Raw genomic sequence first — 20,012 nt, forward strand, 5'->3', positions numbered from 1 at the left:
GTAGCTCATTCTGTAGGGTGTTAACGGAAGACAAATGAAATAATATGTATTGATTTAGAGCCTGCTTTTAGGGCCACAAAATATTAAAATAGATTACCAGGAGACAAGAGGGGTGAGGCCCCAGCCTGAGTTGATGCTTTAAGGGCCACTCACACGTAGATCCTCCTGTCTCAGGATCCACCTTCTCTAGCCAACTAGAGGACAGGGGCGGCATTCCAAATCCAGGACTACGTGATCCACGTGGGGAGCATAGGATTTCACTGGTTGGATGTGCAGGATTTGTGTCTTCCACGGTTTCCCGTGCACCTGTTGAAGAAGAGTGGCAATTCGACTTTCTGCAGCTTCCGCCCACCTTTGCCACTCTGGCTTGGTGGTGGCTGACAGCATTTTTCTCCTAGAATCTCTGGCAGCTCCATTTTTCAACTGGTTGGTGATCATTTGCTGAGGAGAAGACCAATACTCCTTTTCCATTTCACTGCTTCCAGGAGGCTGGAGAGTCTTCCCTGGGAAAGATTCCACATTTTGGTGAATATGCAAAATGCCTCCAGCATCCTGTCTTAGCGTTTGGCAGGCAATGGGCCAGCCTTCTTCAGAGCTGGGAATCAGCCCCAGGTTCACCCTGTCCGCAATGCTTGAGAGCTTCAGTTTTCTGTTATCCCCAAAGTGTATCTGGCATCGATCAGCTACTCCATTGAGCTCAAGGTTATTTCTCAGAGCAACTACAGCATGCGGGTTCCACTCGCAGGCATGGACGAAGGCAGCACCAGCATGAACTAGGAAAGGCAAGGTAAAATAACCAATCCCTGCATAGAGATCCACCAGCACTTCTCCAGCACAGGGCAGCGATGCCACACGAAGCTTCTCGGTGATGTTTCCGAAGGAGAACATGCACTGGGTCACGTCAAACTTATATCGGATCCCATTATCCACATGCTCTACCCAGCCATGGTCGCCCAGCAGCAGACTCACTGCTGGAGTTCGAGTGCCATCCGGTGACACCCGCCCTCGTTTGGCCAAACGCTGGACGTCAAGGGCCGAGGCAACCGTCTCCCAGAGTTCTGGTTCCAGATTTCTCCATTGCTTGGCTTGGAAACAGTCCTCACTCAGCAACAAGAGGTCACCATGTCGTTGCCAAGATCGGGGCAGATCAGCCTCCAGCTGACCTGACCACGTCACTCCGCGGCCCTCTACCCAGCGTCTCACCTCAAGACACAGCCTTTGGGCAGGTGAACAAGCCTGGGCCTTCTTTGAAAGAACAGGATTCAGGAGCTGCGTTAGCACACAGGTGCTGCCTGGAGCCACACGATTCCTCAGCTCCCGCAGGTGCTGCTCATGGAGGCTCTCTCCCAGCACCGGCAGCGCCACGGTGCCATCCGGCATCTTTTCCACACGGTGCTGTCTCTCCAGGAGTTTCTGCTTCTCGAGATATTCCCTGTATCGCTGAGTAAACCGAGGTTCAGTCACAACTGCGACAACAGCCGCGGACTTCCCGCCTGCCCTGTCCATGTTGCTGTGCCGCATTCCCTGGGAATCCCTCCGCGCGACTCCGAGTCCGCTTACTTCCGTCCGCACATCCAAGCGCAAAGACGGAAGACGGGCGCGCACGCCGCTGGCCGGGGCCGGAAGTGACGTCAAACCGGCAAGGCGGAACTATATGATATTATCGCGCTAGTTGATGAATGGCGCCGACGTTGCCGTTGCCGTGTGAGGCCGCTGCCGCCATCTTTGTTGTGGCCAACCGTTACTTGTTCCTGCCTAAGGGGAAATTAATAACAAGCAGGAATTCTGCCGGCTTAAAAATTTCAAATTAGTTGGTATCCTCCAGAACCCTCAGATACTCTCTGCAATGCTGCTCACAGATCAAAAGAAAGAAGTGAACCTGGAATGATGCAATGAATTTGGAGAAAGCCTTCCCTTAGTACCGTGCTGCGCGTAAATCTGGCACTTAAATCTCAGCCTGAGATGGAACTGTTCCCAAGGCTAAACACATTCTAGGGACACCAGTCTCCTTTCGCTTCCTTTATAAAATTGGCCAAACCTTTTCTTGTGCTCTTGCCTTTGTACTTTCTGTCCCCTTTGTCTGAAATGCCCTTCCCCTAGAAGATACAGTGGCTGGCGATTTGTCTGAAGGTCATCTTCTTGTGAGGCCTTCATTAAACACTCTCTTCCCTCCACATTATGTCTATTTAACACTGTAATTTCTTCTTTAGCTCTTGTTTTGCTATTTATTTGTTTACACTTAAAAGCCCCTCTCCCCCGGTAGCAAATAATGTTCTCATAGATAAGGGATATTCTTTTTCTGTTTACTGCTATGGCCCCAGCATCTTGTATAGTTCCTGGCCATGAGTAATGGCTTGGCAAATACTATAGTTATTAAGAGAATGATTGCTTTGAGCACAAAGAGACTTGAACATGTTCATACTTATTTAACTATTAACCCATTCCATAAATGTAGAAATGATCATAAATTCAGACAAAGATTGATACACTAAAATGGTCCTTGTTGTTTTAAACCTAAAGATGAAAGGTTAAAAGAATTATGGTACATCCTTTTGATGGAAATATTATACAATTATGATGATGATCATATGAAATTTTAATGACATGGGATGTTACTCTTATTGCAGTGCTAATTGCAAAATCTATAATTGTGCCTTAGATCATGGCATATTATTTATTTTTGTACATAAATAAATTTATTAGGGCATGCTCTAATATGTGAACATTGACGCATTGAGATTCCCTGTATGTGATGCAATTACAGATGATTCCATTTTCTTTTATACATTTTCTCTAGTTATAAATTGTATATGATGAACAAATGTTATTTTTATTTACTAGAAAAATCTTCAGAAAATCTATGATGCAGTCAGGAAAAATTTTTTTCTGGGTCTCAAACAAATCGAAACTCCCTTTATTATTTATAGCAGGGGATGGAAGAAGTCATATCTTACAAAATGTTCTTTCTCTAGGTTTCTTTCTGTTCCAACGTCAGTCTGACATCTTGCAACAATAATTAAAATAAGGTCATACAAACTTTGACCCAGACTACACCTTACTTTTAACCTGAGATAAACAAAATATGGGGGGATATGATTGAAAGCCAGCAATGTCTGAGTGTTGGAAATGGTCCTTTTAAAATTGCAGATTTACAAATGAGCCACACTTGTAGATGGCCACTTTGATCCCCGTCACTCAAGCACATGACCTCACTTTCCCCACCAGTTCCATCACTTGAACTCATTAAAAATCAGAACAAACCAAAAGTAACCAGCAATGACCATAATAAACAAGCTTGTAGACAACCCACGAGTTCAAATACAGAAGAGGATAGTTACTTAGTAAAGGAGAAGTAGGCTAGGGAGATTAGCTGGAGAGTAGAGGGGAGGTTGGGCAAACTTTTCCACAAACTGGCCCGCCCAGAGTGGCCAGAAAGATCTAATTCCACCTTAATCTCAGTCACAGAGACCCCACCTGGAGATGTGTTTGTATAACCATCTCTTCTTGATGAGACGCCAGCATACTGAAGACCAAGGGATCATATGCCTCACAAGAGGCTACATTCAATCCTTTAAGGGCGTTCCCCCCTGTAGGAATGAGGTTCTGAACTGTGTTGGGCTGGCTGTATATACAAGAGCTTTCGTCCACAGCTTGAGATATCCTGGAGCCTGAAAATAAGGAGGAATAATTGCTTCCCTTTAATTATTTTTCCCTTCCTACCTTTCTTCACTCTGCTGGCTGCACCTGGAATGCCTTTCCCTTCCACTGGGTCCCTCTTCTTTTGTTCATTCATTTCAGCATCACTTCTGCATATTTTGAACACCAACTATTTGCTAATCTCCCCAAGTGCTAAGCTCATTAAAGCACAGAGAATTGAATAAGATGCAGTTCTTGCCATCACACAACTCAGTTTTGTGTTATTGGTACATTCACAAATAAGGTTAAATGCTACTGGAGTTTCAGTTTCTTCATGCTTTGTGAATGTGGAGAAGAGATCAAGCCCTCCTCCTCTTACCTTTTGAAGAACACATCCTGTTGCTTTTCCTCCTCCCTCACTGAATGCTTCTTTTTATGGGTATAATGGTCTACCATTTCCTCCCTATGTGGTATCTCCCAGGCACTTCAAACTCAACACTTCCAAAATGCACTCACTTCTCCCCACTTCTCTTTAGCTCGTGAAATGCCCCTGCCAGTCTCCTAGACACTCACGTCAGAAACCTGGGACTTTTACTTATGCCTTGTTCTTGCCCTCGGTGTTTAAAACAAAGCCATCTCCATTTTTGATGGACTTGACCCGCCTTGACATAGTTCCACAGGGAATCTCCATCTCTCTGTCCACAGTGACATTGCCCTAGACCTTGTCTCACAGCTTCCTGAATGGACATCTGCCTGTGTTTATTTCACTGATAACACACTATTACTTGACTCCATTTATGTTATGTCAATGTATTTTTTTCATAGACTTAAAAATTTTTTAATTGACTTATAATTAACATAAAATATTATATTATTTTCAGGTGTACAGCATAGTGATTTGATATTTTTATACATTATGAAATGATTACTGCAATAGGACCAGTGACCATCTGTCACCATACAAAGTTGTTACAATATTACTGACTATATTCTCTATGTGTACATTACATCCCTGTGACTTATTTTTCTTATAGATGGAACTTTGTACCTCTTAATCCCCTTCATCTATTTCATCCATCCTCCTTACCCCTCTCCCCCCTGGCAACCACCAGTTTGTCCTCTGTGTCTATGAGTCTGTTCTCTTTTGTTATGTTTCTTCATTTGTTTTGTTTTTTAGATTCCACTACAAGTAATATCATAGGATATTTGTTTTTCTCTCTGACTTATTTCACTTAGCATAATACTCTCCAGGTCCATCTATTTTGCTGTAAATGGCAAGATTTCATTCTCTTTTATGGCTCAGTAATATTCCATTGTATATATGTATAACATATCTTCTTTATCCATTCATCTATGAATGGACACTTAGGTTGCTTCCATAGCTATTGTAAATAGTGCTGCAATGAACATATGGGTACATATATCTTTTCAAATTAGTGTTTTTGTTTTCTTCAGATAAATATCCAGAAGTGTAATTATTGGATTGTATGGTAGTTCTATTTTTAATTTTTTGAGGAAACTCCATACTGTTTTCCATAGTGGCTGCACTAGTTTACACTCCCACCAACAGTGCACAAGGGTTCTCTTTTCTTCACATCCTTGCCAATACTTGTTTCTTGTCTTTTTGTTGATAGACATTCTGACAGGTGTGAGGTGATATCTCACTGTGGTTTTGATTTGCATTTCCCTGATGATTAGTGATGTTGATCATCTTTTCATGTGCTGTGGACCATATGTATATATTCTTTGGGAAAATGTCTATTAAGGCTCTCTGCCCATGTTTTAAATGGCCTGTTTGTCTTTTTGATATTGAGTTGTAGTTCTTTATATATTTTGGGTATCAACCCCTTGTTGAATATATCATTTGCAAATCTCTTTCCCCTTTCAGTAGGTTGCATTTTCATTTTGTTGATGGTTTCCTTCACTGTGCAAAAGCCTTTTTAGTTTAATGTAGTCCCATTTGTTTATTTTGTTGCCCTTTTTTTGCCCTGCCTGAGGAGACATATCCAAAAAAATATTCCTAAAGACTGATGTCAAGGAGGTTATAGCTTGTTTTCTTCTAGGAGTTTTATGATTTCAGGTCTTACATTAAATCTTTAATCCATTTTGAGTTTATTTTTGTACATAGTGTAAGAAAGTAGTCCAGTTTCATTCTTCTGCAGGTAGCTGTCCAGTTTTCCCAACACCATATATTGAAGAGACTCTCTTTTCCCTAAGTATATTTCTTGCCTCCTTTGTTGTAGATTAATTGCTCATATTTTGGGACTCTCTATTCTGTGCCATTGATCTATTTATGTCTGTTTTTGTGCCAGTACCATACCATTTTGATTACGATGGCTTTGTAGTACAGTTTCAAGTCTGGGCATGTGATATCTCAGGTTTTCTTCCTTTTTCTCAAGATGTCTTAGGCTGTTTGGGGTCTTTCATAAACTTTGTTTTATTATAAAAAGAGCTACATTGTCACATTATAAAGCATATTATGCCATAAATGAGTATTCCATTATTGTATGTTGGCTTTAAATAATTCATATTATGATACCTGGAGTTTGAGACTTTGTAATATTTAATTTATAAAAACTTAAAATAAAAATAACAAGTTTTAATAAAATATCTTATCTGAAAAGTTCTCACTTTAATTCATTAGTGGATAGGTTTACTGCATTTTTAACGTTCTATAATAAAATCTCAATATGAATTATTTGTTTGTCTTTTAACTTATTGATTTGTAGTGGCTTAAACGTAAATGGTAAAATGAATATTCAAAACGCATGGGTCATAACCTGAAAGCACCTTTATTTTGCCTTACTACTCACTGGGGCAGTCCTTCCCCTGTTCATGCCTGAAGACACAAACCACCTGTAGCTTTCCTTCTTTGATCCATTGGTTATTTAGGAGTGCATTGTTTCATTTATAATGCTTGGAATTCCCAAAAATTCATTGTCATTGATTTCTTTTTTTCTGATCAATCAATTAATTAATTAATTAATTAATTTTTGGCTGCATTGGGTCTTTGTTGCTGCATGCAGGCTTTCTCTAGTTGCGGCGAGTGGGGGCTACTCTTCGTTGTGGTGCGTGGGCTTCTCATCGTGGTGGCTTCTCTTGTTGCAGAGCACTGGCTCTAGGCACGTGGGCTTCAGTAGTTGTGGCTCGTGGGCTCTAGAGCACAGGTTCAGTAGTTGTGGTGCACAGGCTTAGTTGCTCCACCACATGTGGGATCTTCCAGGACCAGGGCTCAAACCCAGGTCACCTGCATTGGCAGGCGGATTCTTAACCACTCTGCCACCAGGGAAGTCCCTCCCTTGTCACTGATGTCTAATTTCAGTCCACTGTGGTCAGAGAACATACTTTGGTATGATTTCAATCCTTTTAAATTTATCAAGGCTCGTTTTATGGCTTAGCATATGGTCTATCCTGGAGAATGTTCCATGTGCTCTTGAGAAGAAGAATATGTATTCTGCTGTTGCTGGGTGGAGTGGTCTATAGATCTGTTAGTTGATACCTTTACAGCTCATGCTCAGGTAAAATATTCTATTGTCACCACAATTCACAAGCATAGTCTCAGTTCAGAAACCAGACTGTTTAGAGTATATCTAAATGCATGGCCTTTTATTCCCCTGTATTCAACATACTCTCTCTCTTCGTTGCAGCTCACTTTCATGACTGCTCTCACTGCAGTCTCACCTGGTTCTTCCTGAGATTTCAGGCCAATCGGCACATCCTCAGGAAAACCCTCTCTAACCTCCTACCCATCTCACCTATAAGTCAAATCCTTATCAACGATCTTCATAGCACCATGCTCTTCTCTTATATCCTTCCCAACTTTTTCTTTTTTTTTCTGTTTTAATAATACTTTTCCATTTTTAAGTTTGATTAGTGGCTATCTCCCCCCAAGTATGTATGTTTGAAGGGGCAAGGAGCTGGATTTCCCCCTCATTATTATATTTCCTTATTGCATTTAGGAGGGTCCACCACACATAGTACATCCTCATAAAGTATTTGTAGAATGAACACATAAGTGAGTGAATGAATGAATGAATGAGGAAAGGAAAGAAGAAAGATCTGCAGAGTTTATGGCCAGAAAGAATTTTAGTTCCAAAATATTGCCACTAGATGGCAGCAATAACCAGCAGCAAAGTAGTCGAAGCCTCTGAATTCTTGGGTTTCAGAGGGTTTGGATTTTCCTGGCTTCTCAGGGGTCGTACCCTTTCCCATGGGCCTTTTTTCATCAATCTCTATTAGACATCCCTTACTGACATGGTTAATCCGGATGTGTGAGTGTATTTGTCAACAAGTAACGGAAACCTCCAAAACAGCGGCTCTGCAGTGGGTGGAGAGGCATATATATTTTAATATAAAAGTCCAGGGCTGGTGTAGCTGTTCAGGAAAATTCTCAGTAACCCAGGCTCCTTCTCAGCCTCAGTGTGACCCTTTCATCCTTGTGGTTTCAAGACAGGCACTACACTTCTAGGCTCTGTGAGCTCACTGGGGCAGGAAGAATAGGGCAGAGCAAGAAGAAATAAGAAATGCCCACCATGTGGACTTCCGCCTACGCCTCTGGGACAGAAGGGTCTTATTGCCATCCCTCCCCCACCACCGACTGCTGGGGAGGCTGGAAAGTGGGTTGGTTTTACTTTCTGATTATGGAAATAATTGAGATGCATGAGGGAGAGTGAGCGAAAGTCAAGCATTTCTGTAGGCAGTAAGTGAAAAAGCTCCTGGAAACAACAAAGAGGTTCTGGAGAAGGATTTAGAATGAATGACAGGAAGGAGACATAAGAGCCAAGAACAGCATCTATTGAAAAAGTGTTAATAAAATGTATAGTTTACCTAAGAAAAGGCTGAACTGACTCTTGTTGCCTTCACCTTCACCCAGCAAACTCCTATGTGTTTCTGAAAATTCCGATTCAGACTGGGGGGTCACCTTTTTCAGGAAGTCCTTCCAGGCTTCTCTCTCCTTTTCCTCCCATCTGGGTTTTTTTAAGGACAATGTAAAACCAAAGATTTTAAGTTGTTTTTAATAGTGGCACTGAGGAAAATAATAATGTTTAACAAGTGCTTACCATGTGCCAAGCACTGATGTCAATGTTTTATATTAATTAGCCTTTCCAAGAACTCTATGAGGTGTGTACTATTATTGTTTGTGTTTTAAAGAAAGAAATATTGAGGTTGTCACACAGCTAGGAAGTGGTGGAGCCAGGATTCGCATAAAGGCCAGCTGACTCCTGAGTCTACATTTTTAACCACCTATGCTGCTTTCAAGAACAATTTGACAACACTGATTTTCACAGGGCTCCAAAATGATTCAATGCACCCCATGAGTATACAAGATGGTCCTAGTGGGTGAGGAGGGGAAATACTAAATTTTTCTTATTTTGATTTATTTTTTATATCTCATATCTTTAATTTCTATATCTGCATATATTTAGTAAAGTATATAATACATTAGTACTATAACTCTTTTCCAAAATTTATAAATAAAAATATAGACACATAGTTTAGAGCTCTCTGGATTCGAGTTGCTGGCTTAAAAGCCTGGGACCTGTGAATAGAGTGGCGCAGTCTGAATGTACATGTATTACCAGGTGTCTCCACCAGGGGGTGCATTCATGGGAAAATAGACGTGCTTAGAGATTGCATCACTCTGTGTGGCTGTAGTGAGGGCTCTGAACATACTCCCCACCTTCCTTCTGCCCACAGGATGCTTCTTACCCACCTGGCCAGTCCATTCACCTGCAGGCTTTAGGAAATCTCTAAAGAAGATGACCTATCACAGCCCAGGGAGAATGCTGAAGGGCATTCCTATCCCTCATCTCTCCCTACACCCTCCTCACCTACCTACACCCTCCTCACCTACCTACACCCTCCTCACCTTGAAACTTAGCTCAGGCACCACCCCTCCTACCTTCCCAACCATGTTCCCTCCCTCCCTCCCTCTACCACACCCTCACGTCTGGAGGAACTCATGCCTCTGCTAGGGTGCCCTTAAAAGCTCTGTTCATTTCTCACACGTAGCACATGCCACTGAGTACAGAGATCTACCTGGCTGGACAGTGACCCCTTCAAGATCAGGGGTCCATGTTTTCTCTATGTCCTGACCCTCAGCACAGTGCCTTGGCGAGGAGGTGCACAGTAGATAACTATTCGTTGAGAAATGACTTTTCAGAGTCAGGTCGTTCTGCTTTCAGGTGACTAGATGTATAGCCACCTCACCAGCTGAGTTAAGGCGTGTGTACACAAGGCTCACCCTCGGCATAGCAGCAGCTAGTGAGTTTCTTTCCCATCCTCAGAAGCAGATTTACTGCGACAGTAATGAAGCTAAAGCTTCAGGTCCCCTCACTTGCACAGGCCCCTTCCAAAGGCCCTGCATGGGGCCCTTCACCATCGTTTCACAAGGTCATGTGTTTTTGTAAAATTTGCGAAAGTAAGACGTCTTCACCACAAATGGTTAAGATCGCTGTGTCACTCCATGCCGCCTTCCCCTCTGGCCCACTTCCTTTCTTGTAGGGTGACCCTGGAGTGGCTGCAGGCATTTTGGGAACCAAGTAGGTTAAGCTGAGAATACATGTAGTTTTGGGTTAGTGGGATACATTTACGCGCTTGCAGTCACTTCTGTGTGTGGTTAAGTTCTAGCTAGCCATTCAAGTTTGGGAGTAGTTTCCAGGAATATTCCTATGTTTGACTCCTGACTCACGGGCATCTTGACACAGTGCAGGCCAGCTGTCCCATGATGACGTGAATGTGTTCTCTGGTGCTGGGCACTGGAAGGATATGGGCCATGGAGGAGAAACCAGGTTTCAAAAGTAAGAGATCAGTAACTAGAGTGCAGAAAATTCTTTTCATCTTCAGACAGGTACAATTTTAAATGTAGGATTTGGTTCTTGACAATGTCTGGTTAAAATGGAATTTCTATCCTGCTAGGAATATACTCAATAATGCAGCACATATAATCATAAATACACCATACATTAAAAAAATTTTAAGAGTAGTGTATCTAGCCCAGACAAAACTGTAATTGGAAAAGATACATGCACCCCTATTTCATAGCAGCACTATTTACAATAGCCAAGACATGGAAACAACCTAAATGTCCATCAACAGATGACTGGATAAAGAAGATGTGGTATATATATATATATATATATATATATATATATATATATATATATACATACACACACACATACATACACACAGTGGAATACTACTTAGCCATTAAAAAGAATGAAATAATGCCATTTTCAACTACATGGATGGACCTAGAGATTATCATATGAAGCAAAGTAAGTCAGAAAGAGAAAGACAAATACCATATGATATCACTTATATGTGGAATCTAAAATACAACACAAATGAACATATCTACGAAACAAAAACAGACTTACAGATATAAAGAACAGACTTGTGGTTGCCAGACTGGGAGTTTGGGATTAACAGATGCAAACTGCTATATATATATATATATATATATATATATATGTAGGACGGATAAACAACAAGGTCCTACCGTATAGCACAGGGAACTATATTAAATATCCTATGATGAACCATAATGGAAAAGAATACGAAAAAGAATATATATGTATAACTGAGTCACTTTGCTGTACAGCAGAAATTAAACACAACATTGTAAATCAACTATACTTCAATAAAATTTAAAAAAATTATGGTACCTAGTGAAAAATCACATTCAACACAAGGTCAACTCACTAAGACACACTCTTCCAATTTAAAAACACACAGTACTCATTAAACTGCCTGCATGGGGGAGTTCCTGGCTGTCCAGTGGTTAGGACTCGGCACTTTCACTGCTGTGGCCCAGGTTCAGTCCCTGGTCGGGGAACTAGGATCCCACAAGCCGCACAGTGCAGCCAAGAAACAAACAAACAAACAAACAAAAACTGCCTGAATGGAAGAGAAAAGCACAAAGCTGCAGGCTCATGTTCCAGCCTCCCTGTCTTAGTCGTTCTACATTCACCCTCCAACCTCAGGAGTATTCAACTTTATTGGTTTAGATCTCATTTTGGTAGAATAGAGCAAAAGCATAAAGAAATATCCCACAAGAAGAAACTGGCTCTAGGACAAGAACACTGCCCTTAGTCATAAGAAGGGAAGGAATAAAAGGGCAGCCTGGCTATCAGATGGCGGCAGCACGGTCAGTAGCTGCGGGCAGCAGGCAAAGACACACACCCGAAGGTTAGGGTTCACCTTAGCCCTCCTTTGAGTTTCCAAAAGAATCACCTGTCACTCAACCCATTTGTCTTAAGTAAGCCTAATAGGTAATCTCTCTGACAATGTGATTGGATCCTTTTTTTAAACCAAGTGGTTGCTGACTGAGGATTTTCCAAAATGTAACATTTCTTGTGTAAATCAAAATAAGAAAAGAAAAATCCAGCATTACACTTCCCTGTGCCAACTACATCAGTGCAGCTCAAGACAGAAAATGAAATAGGACAGGGCCAAAACACACTTTTCCCATAAAAACTCCTCTCTTGGCCATGAATGGCCCCGGACACTTACCCACTACATTTAGAACAAGTAGGGGCTGCTTTATTTTCTGTAATTCAACTTAATTTCTAACCTCAAGGTTCCCTTCCTCCCAACTGACAGAAAATTAAACTCATTCCCGGCAATCTTCCCACTGAGGATTAGGCCATAGTTTTGGAGACCCTCCTGACACCTGGAACTTTGACATGATTTCAAAATTATGATGATGCCAAAGTATTGGGTAACGAGGTTACAGCTGCGACTACGATTGTCTGCATCTGCCTGGCCTCCTGGGCCTCCCACCGCACTTGGGTGGGTCAGGGGGACTTTGGGGGAGCCTCCCTGTCTTGTCATTTGCCCAGACAAACCCAGGGGCCATTCTGGAATGTGGGGCCTGTTTCCCTCTTCACCCAGGACCTATAGCACCTTTCTCCTCTCTCATTACCCCAGTCCCAAATTTTTGCAGAATTTCCCTTTTTAAATTTTGCCCCCAGGCTTCCTGCTGATGGAAGAAATGTTCACATACTGAGGTAAGAGGAAGTCATTCTGGCTTCTACATTATTTAAATTGAACTTTAACATGCTAACTAGAACAGCCTGTTTTGTGGCTTATCAAACATACATCATACACCTTCTTCGACCAATAAAGAAAAGGGTGCATTGGCCAGAAGTACAGAATGTTGACTTTAAAGATAAAGATTAAATGCCTCCCTTCCTGGGATGTCAGTGCTGGTCCTCCTTCAATGATAAGCCTCCCTTTCCAGGTGCCAACGCCATAGGGACTCGCGGTGTACGTGCTGATCTGAACTTTTTGAAACCTTGAAGGAATGTACCCCTATCATGTTTGATGTTCTTTGTTCTGACAAGACATAAAACTGTGCTGAAAATCATGCTTCGTTGGAACAGTTCCTCAGGGCTATTTGAGAGGCTGGCTCCCGGGCTATTCAATTTAGTGCGAATAAAACTCTTTTCTATTCCTATTATAGACTGTATATTGGTTATTTCCATCGACACTGCCAAGATTTTTAGTTTGTATCTGGGGTTCTTCCCTGATCCTGGGGAACTGGGCTTTTGGGGAAAAATTTCAGGAAGACGGACAGGCTATTTCTCCTCTCTCCTGTTACATCCCTTCCGAGATGGCGAGCAGTGAGCCTCATAAACATAAATGGAGACAAAGAAAAAAGGGATGGGGAAAAGCAAAATCAAGTAAATGAATACTTCAAAATATAGCCAAATGCATAAATTTATTCTGAGTGTTCTTGTTAGGACTTGTCCTATGAAAACCTTACATATTATTTCACATAGTCTGTATGACAGCTCTGTAAGTTGAGCTTTATACCTTCTCTATTGAGGAAACTGAGGCCCGGAGAGACTTGGTAACTTGTGCAAGATGGCACGACTCATGTGTGGGTTTGAACGCAGCCTAAGCAACCCTCGAGGGGCTGCGGCCATGGATGGTGCTGTCAGGGCAGGGCTGTGGGCTCTCGCTGTGGACTCTAGGACAAGTCTGGTGTCAGGAAAGACAGAGCTGCGCCTGTGGATGTACCAGCTCTGCCAGTTAATAACTGTGTTATTCTGGACACGTCACTTATGTGATCTGGGCCTCAGTGTCTGCATCAGCAAATTAATAATGTATAGCTAGATTCTCTGGACCCCAGTTTCCTCACAAGAAAATTAATAATGCAGAGCTGGATGGCTTCAAATGCTTTTTCTAGTCCAGGCATTCTCTGGCTCCAAACCATCTTTTAAATTCCAGTCACCACAGTGATTTCTCTGAAAGTGATCCCACAGTCCCCTGACACACACACACACACACACACACCATCAGAATTATCTGGTGGAGCATGTATAAAAAGCAAATTCATACAATCAACACTGAGCAGCTACACGACACCAGATGCTGTGTGAAACGATGGGAATACAGAGGTAAACAAGACAGACATGGATTTAGGTTTTTAAGGAGGTTCTTGTGGGGATTGGTCCATTCCTGGCTCCATCACCTTCTACTCTGTTACCTGAGGCAAGTCACTTAAGCTCTCTGTGCTTCAGTTTCTTCTTCACAGGTGTGACAATAATTGCACTTCTTACAGAGTTGTTGGAGTTCAAGAAGATTATGGATAGGAAGCCCTCAACACAGTGCCTGGTATATAGTGAATAATTAAAATTTCTGGCTGTAATTGCTTCATCATCATTGCCCCAGAACTATGCTGTGTCATGGGAGATGTTCAGAGATGTGTTTTCAATAAGCGCATAAATACATACATTATTCTGCATGGCAAAAAAAAGAAAAAAGACAGAAAAAGAATGATATCCACGCTAGTACCTTGTTGGTGTTGCTTACTTTCTTATTCTGTTTTTTGACTCGGGAATTAGGTATACTAGAACCCACTTCACAGAGTTGTTGGGAGATTTACAGGAGAGGACAATTTACGGGAGGAGATTTACAGGAGAGGACCTGTGGCTGAGATGGCCACAGGTGTTTAATATCAACGAGGGGAGGAGAGTGCATCTGCGGAGAGGCACTCCCGGTCTGCACCTGATCAGTTCACAGGGCGCCAGGGGGAGATCCCTGGGGCAGCCCCCCACCCTGCCCCCAGGGGGCTCCATCCCAGGAAATGGCACTGCCACCTGCCCAGCTTTTCAAGAACAAGCTGTAGGAGTTGTCCGTGCATCTTCCCTTTCCCAATCCTTACAATGGTCCTTCAGCAGGTTCTATTTGTTCTAGGTCCAAAACATACATACCTTGTGTCCTCAACTCTCCATCCCCATCGTCTTCAGCCTAGTTCAAGTCACCAGCACCTCTTGCCCAGATTCCTCTGGCCTTAAACTGGAGTCCCCATTTGTACCTAGAATTCATTCTCTATGCAGCAACCACGGCTCTCATTTTAAAACATAAGTGTAATCATGTCTCTCCCCCAACTTAAAACCCTCCAATGTCTTCTCATTGCTTTTAGGACAAAATCTAACTTACATGCTGCCCAAAGCCCAGCATGATCTGACTGCTGCCCAGCTGCACAAAATGGTCCCAGCCTCTGCTGTCTGTCAGCACTTATATCAGCTTTTTCTCCTGGGGATGCTCTTCCTCAGATCTGCACATGGTTCCCTCCTTCTCATCCTTGAGTCTCAGCTCAAACATTACTTCCTCATTCAGAGCAGCCTTACTTGCCCATCTTGATTAAAGTGTCTTTTCCAAGTTGCATTTCCTCAACATCATGCTAATTTCCTGAGTGCATTCTCATAACCTGTTATCGTCTTCATTTGTTCATTACTTTTATATTGTGTATTTTCATTTCTTTCCACCAAGTCAGAGAGTTTGCCTGTCCTGTTCATCACTGTATCTCCCAGTGCTTAACACAGTGATCGATACATAGTAAATATTTAATAAATGCTTCTTGAATGAATGAATACATAAATAAAGGAACCCATAAACAAATGAATGATTAAATAAATATAAATGATGTTTACTCCTGCTAACCTCCCATTGTCCTAAATCCAGCCCTGGACAGGAATCTCTTGCTCTGTTCTGCTAACTGATGTATATTGGGATAGGGTGGCCTGTTGAGAGACTCAGCCCATGAAAGGGGGCACTCAGAAGGAATCCAAGGACACAACCTGCAAACACCAGAGATTTATCTTAGAATACTTCCTAAAGGGTCTCTTGACTGGAAGAGTGCACTCCAGACAATAAGGGGCACTGGCAATGCTGGAGCATCAAAGCTCCATAAAAATAAATCCACAAGTTGCAGGGTTGGGTGATTGAGGGGCTACAGTGTCTGGTACGTGCACGTGGAGGAGAACATTCAGGTGTTTTGATGGTGCTGGTTTCCTGGGCCAGCCTGAGGAAATCAGTGGAAGAGGTGGCAAGGGGCAGCCCAGTTCAGTGTGGTTGCCCACAGAAGCACTCTACTTGGTAGCTCAGAACTTCTAATGGAAAGGCTTTCCATCTCTGCTTCTTACATAAAGGCAGCCAGAGCCAAGGAGCGACTAAGGAACCTAGCCCAGCACCTGCAGTGCAGGGAAAGGTCTACAGGTCCCCTGGTTTACTATCAAATGAGCGTTAAACATGATTCCTCTTATTATTTAAGCAACACTCTCCTTCTTTTACATGGAATGCATTAAGAAAACCTTACATCCACACATATATGGTCAACTAATTTTCAACAAAGATGTCAAGAATACACAATGGGAAAAGGATACTCTCTTCAATAAATGGTGTTGGGAAAACTGAATATCCACATGCAAACGAATAAAATTGGACCCTTACCTTACACCATATACAAAAATAAACTCAAAATGGATTAAGACTTAAATGTAAGACCTGAAACCATAAAATTCCTAGGAGAAAACTCCTTGACATTGGTTCTTGGTAATGATTTCTTTGGATATGACATTAAAAGCATAGGTAACAAAAGCAAAATTAAACCAGTGAGATTACATCAAACTGTAACTGAGCAGGACCCTATGGGGCCTTCCTGGAACAGACTGCCCCCACCATGTCCTCTGCCTGCCTCTTGTCTGTACAAAAAACTTTAGCCAACGAATAAATTTAATCAGAAAAATGAGAAAATACACAAACAAAGGAAAGCAGTCAAGCAAGACAAAATAATAATAGTTTAGCTATTAAACAAAGTCAAGACCCTTTAGTTTCTCCTCAAGGACTATAGATACTATTCTGACCCATATACTTGGAGCTGTTTTGCAGATATTGAAACCCCCCAGTAGAAGAAGTTAACTGTATGCTAACCACAAGCATGTAGACTCCAAACATGTAGCTAAAACCAGAAGGACTAGCTAACCAGAGATTTATGGCTCAGATAATGTTCCAATCACAATCGAGACATGACAGCTACTTAGAACCATGTGATGGAAATAATCGTCTATGAAAAGAGAAGATTACCCCCTCCCTAGCACATAGCCCTTTCCTCTTTTCCCTATATAATCTCTGAACAAAACCTGGGGATTTGGGAGTATTAGTTTTTTGGGACATGAGTCCACCTTCTCCCTAGGATTGCCAGCTTCCTCAATAAAGCTCTCTTTCCTTTTACCCAACACTTGTCTGTCAGTGTTAGATTTATTGATTGATTGATTGGTTTATTTATTTTTGCCACGCCATACAGCTTGTGGGATCCTAGTTCCCCAACCAGGGATTGAACCCAGGCCCTCAGTGGTGAAAGCGCAGAGTCCTAACCATTGGACCACCGGGGAAGTTCCACAGTGTTAGATTCTTGAGCGATGAGCAGCTGAACCTGAGTTCAGTAACAAAACTAAAAGTCTTCTGCACACCAAAGGAAACCATCAACAAAATGAAAAGGCTGTCTATGGAATGAGAGAAAGTATTTGCAAACCATATATCTGATAAGGGGTTAATATCTAAAATATATAAGGAACTCTTACAACTCAATAGCAAAACAAAACAAAACAAAAAGCCAAATATCCCAGTTAAAAAATTGGTAAAGGAACTGAAGAGACATTTTACCATAGAAGACATTCAAATTGTCAATAGCTATATGAAGAGGTACTCAAGATCACAAATCATCAGAGAAATGCAAATCAAAACCACAATGAGATATCACCTCACACCTGATAGGATGCCTATTATCAAAAAGACAAGAGACAGGCTTCCCAGGTGGCGCAGTGGTTAAGAATCCGCCTGCCAATGCGGGGGACATGGGTTCAAGCCCTGGTCTGGGAAGATTCCACATGCCGGGGAGCAACTAAGCCCGTGTGCTACAACTGAGCCTGTGCTCTAGAGCCCGAGAGCCACAAATACTGAAGCCCGTGTGCCACAACTACTGAAGCCCGCATACCTAGAGCCTGTGCTCCACAACAAGAGAAGCCACTGCAATGAGAAGCCCACGCAACCCAACGAAGACCCAATGCAGCCAAAAGTAAAAAAAAAAAAAAAAAAAAAAAAAAAAAGACAAGAGACAACAAATGCAGGCAAAGGTGTGGAGAAAAGGGAAACCTCGTACACTGTTGGTGGAAATGTAAACTGCTACAACCTCTATGGAAAACAGTATGGAGTTTCCTCAAGAAATTAAAAATAGACTTATCATATGATCCAGCAATCCCACTTCTGGGTATATACTGAAAGGAAGTGAAATTACTATCTGGAAGAGATATCTGCACCCCCATGTTCACTGCAGCATTATTCACAATACCCAAGACATGGAGACAACCTAACTGTCCATTGATGGATGAATGGATAAGGAAAATGTGATACACACACACACACACACACACACACACACACTCTGGAATATTATTCAGCCATTAAAAAGAAAGAAAACCTGATGTTTTGACAGCATGAATGAAGCTGGAGGGCATTATGCTAAGGGGAATAAGCCAGACAGAGAAAGACAAATACTCTATGATTTTACTTACAGGTGGAATCTAAACACACTAACAAAGAAGAACTCAGAGAAACAGAGAATAGAATAATGGTTGTCAGGGGCTGGGAGATGGGGGAAATGGGGAGATGTTGGTCAAGGCGTATAAACTTTCAGTTATAAGATGAATAAGTTCTGAGGACCTAATATATCGCATGCTGACATAGTTAAGAGTATTGTATACTTGAAATTAGCTAAGAGTAGATCTTATGTGATGGCGCCAAAAAAAAAAAAAGTATATGAGGTGATGGATGTTTTAATTAATTTGTTTGTGGGAATCCTTTCACAATGTAGACATATATCAAATCATCATGCTGTACACTCTAAATATATTACAATTTTATTCATCGCTATTTCATACCTCAATGAAGGTGAAAAAAATCCTTAAACCCTCCAAGCTTCTATAATAGTTTAAGCAATTAATGAAACAATGGTTCAGCCAGGAACTGCTAAATATCAACAGTTTATTTTAATGAAACCCCCAAAGGGCCTCTCTCAGATCCCTATCTACTTAACACATGCAAAGTGAGACACTGTTCCTAACTCTTAATAAACAATTTATGTAAACTGCTGAGCCCCCATTCTAAACACATAGATTTTACCCTAGTCTCTCCAGGGAGGAGGGGAACCACCAAGGAACTCCAGCCAGTTAGGTCCCAGCAACTTACAAACACATACCTGGCAGAAAACGTAGCAGTTCCTGGATTTCACCTTACTTTCTTTATGAAAAAATGGGTGTTTTCCTATTCCTTTCCCCAACACTTTTTGTTGCCTTTCGCATTTCTAAGATGCTCCAACTATAGTTTATATTGCTTACATGACCACAACCAAATTTTTTTTTAGTTCTCCAGGTTATACTTAATGTATATTTGTTATACATGCCTCTCTACAACTTGTATGGCTTTATGTATCCTTTAAGGTTCCCAAGGCAAATACAATTAAGTTACAATTCATATGAACTGTTAAATATCTATCAGCAAATAATATTCTTGCCACATGCTGAAGAATGTTCTATAATAAATGTAGTGGGTGGAATAGTGTGCTGCCTCTCACTCACGTCCACTTGGGATCTCAGGATGTAACCTTATTTGGAAATAGGGTCTTAGCAGATGTAATTAGTTAAGATGAGGTCATACTGGATTAGGGTGGGTGCTAAATCCAACGACTGCTGTCCTTATAAGAAGAGAAGAGGATGCACAAAGATTCACACAGAGGAAAGAAGGCCATGTGATGATGGAGTCAGAGACTGGAGTGAAGCAGCTACAAGCCAAGAAACCCCAATGACTGCTGGAGCCCCAGAAGCTAAGAAGAGGCAAGGACAGGTCCTTCCTTGAAGCCTTCAAAGGAAGCAGGGACCTGCTGACACCTTGATTTCAGACTTCTAGCCTCCAGAACTATGAGAGAATAAATTTCTGTTGTTTTAAGCCACCAACTTTGTAGTCATTTGTTACGGGAGCCCTAGGAAACTCACGTATGTAATAGGAAACCTATACATACAATCTTC

General features: G+C 41.8%; 1 protein-coding gene across 1 annotated transcript in view; it reads right to left on the reverse strand.

Annotated features, from left to right (window-relative positions):
- The window catches only part of TRMT12 (tRNA methyltransferase 12 homolog), a 24,252-nt gene extending 14,782 nt beyond the window's left edge, over window positions 1–9,470 (reverse strand). Inside the window, 2 exon segments of the mRNA XM_082363092.1 lie at window positions 98–204; window positions 207–9,470. Coding sequence (XP_082219218.1) covers window positions 98–204; window positions 207–1,521 — 1,422 coding nt within the window. The 5' untranslated portion in view covers window positions 1,522–9,470.
- Between the last annotated feature and the right edge of the window lie 10,542 nt (window positions 9,471–20,012).

Source organism: Balaenoptera borealis, assembly GCF_965194805.1.
Source record: "Balaenoptera borealis genome assembly, chromosome: 17".
Lineage (NCBI taxonomy): Eukaryota > Metazoa > Chordata > Mammalia > Artiodactyla > Balaenopteridae > Balaenoptera > Balaenoptera borealis.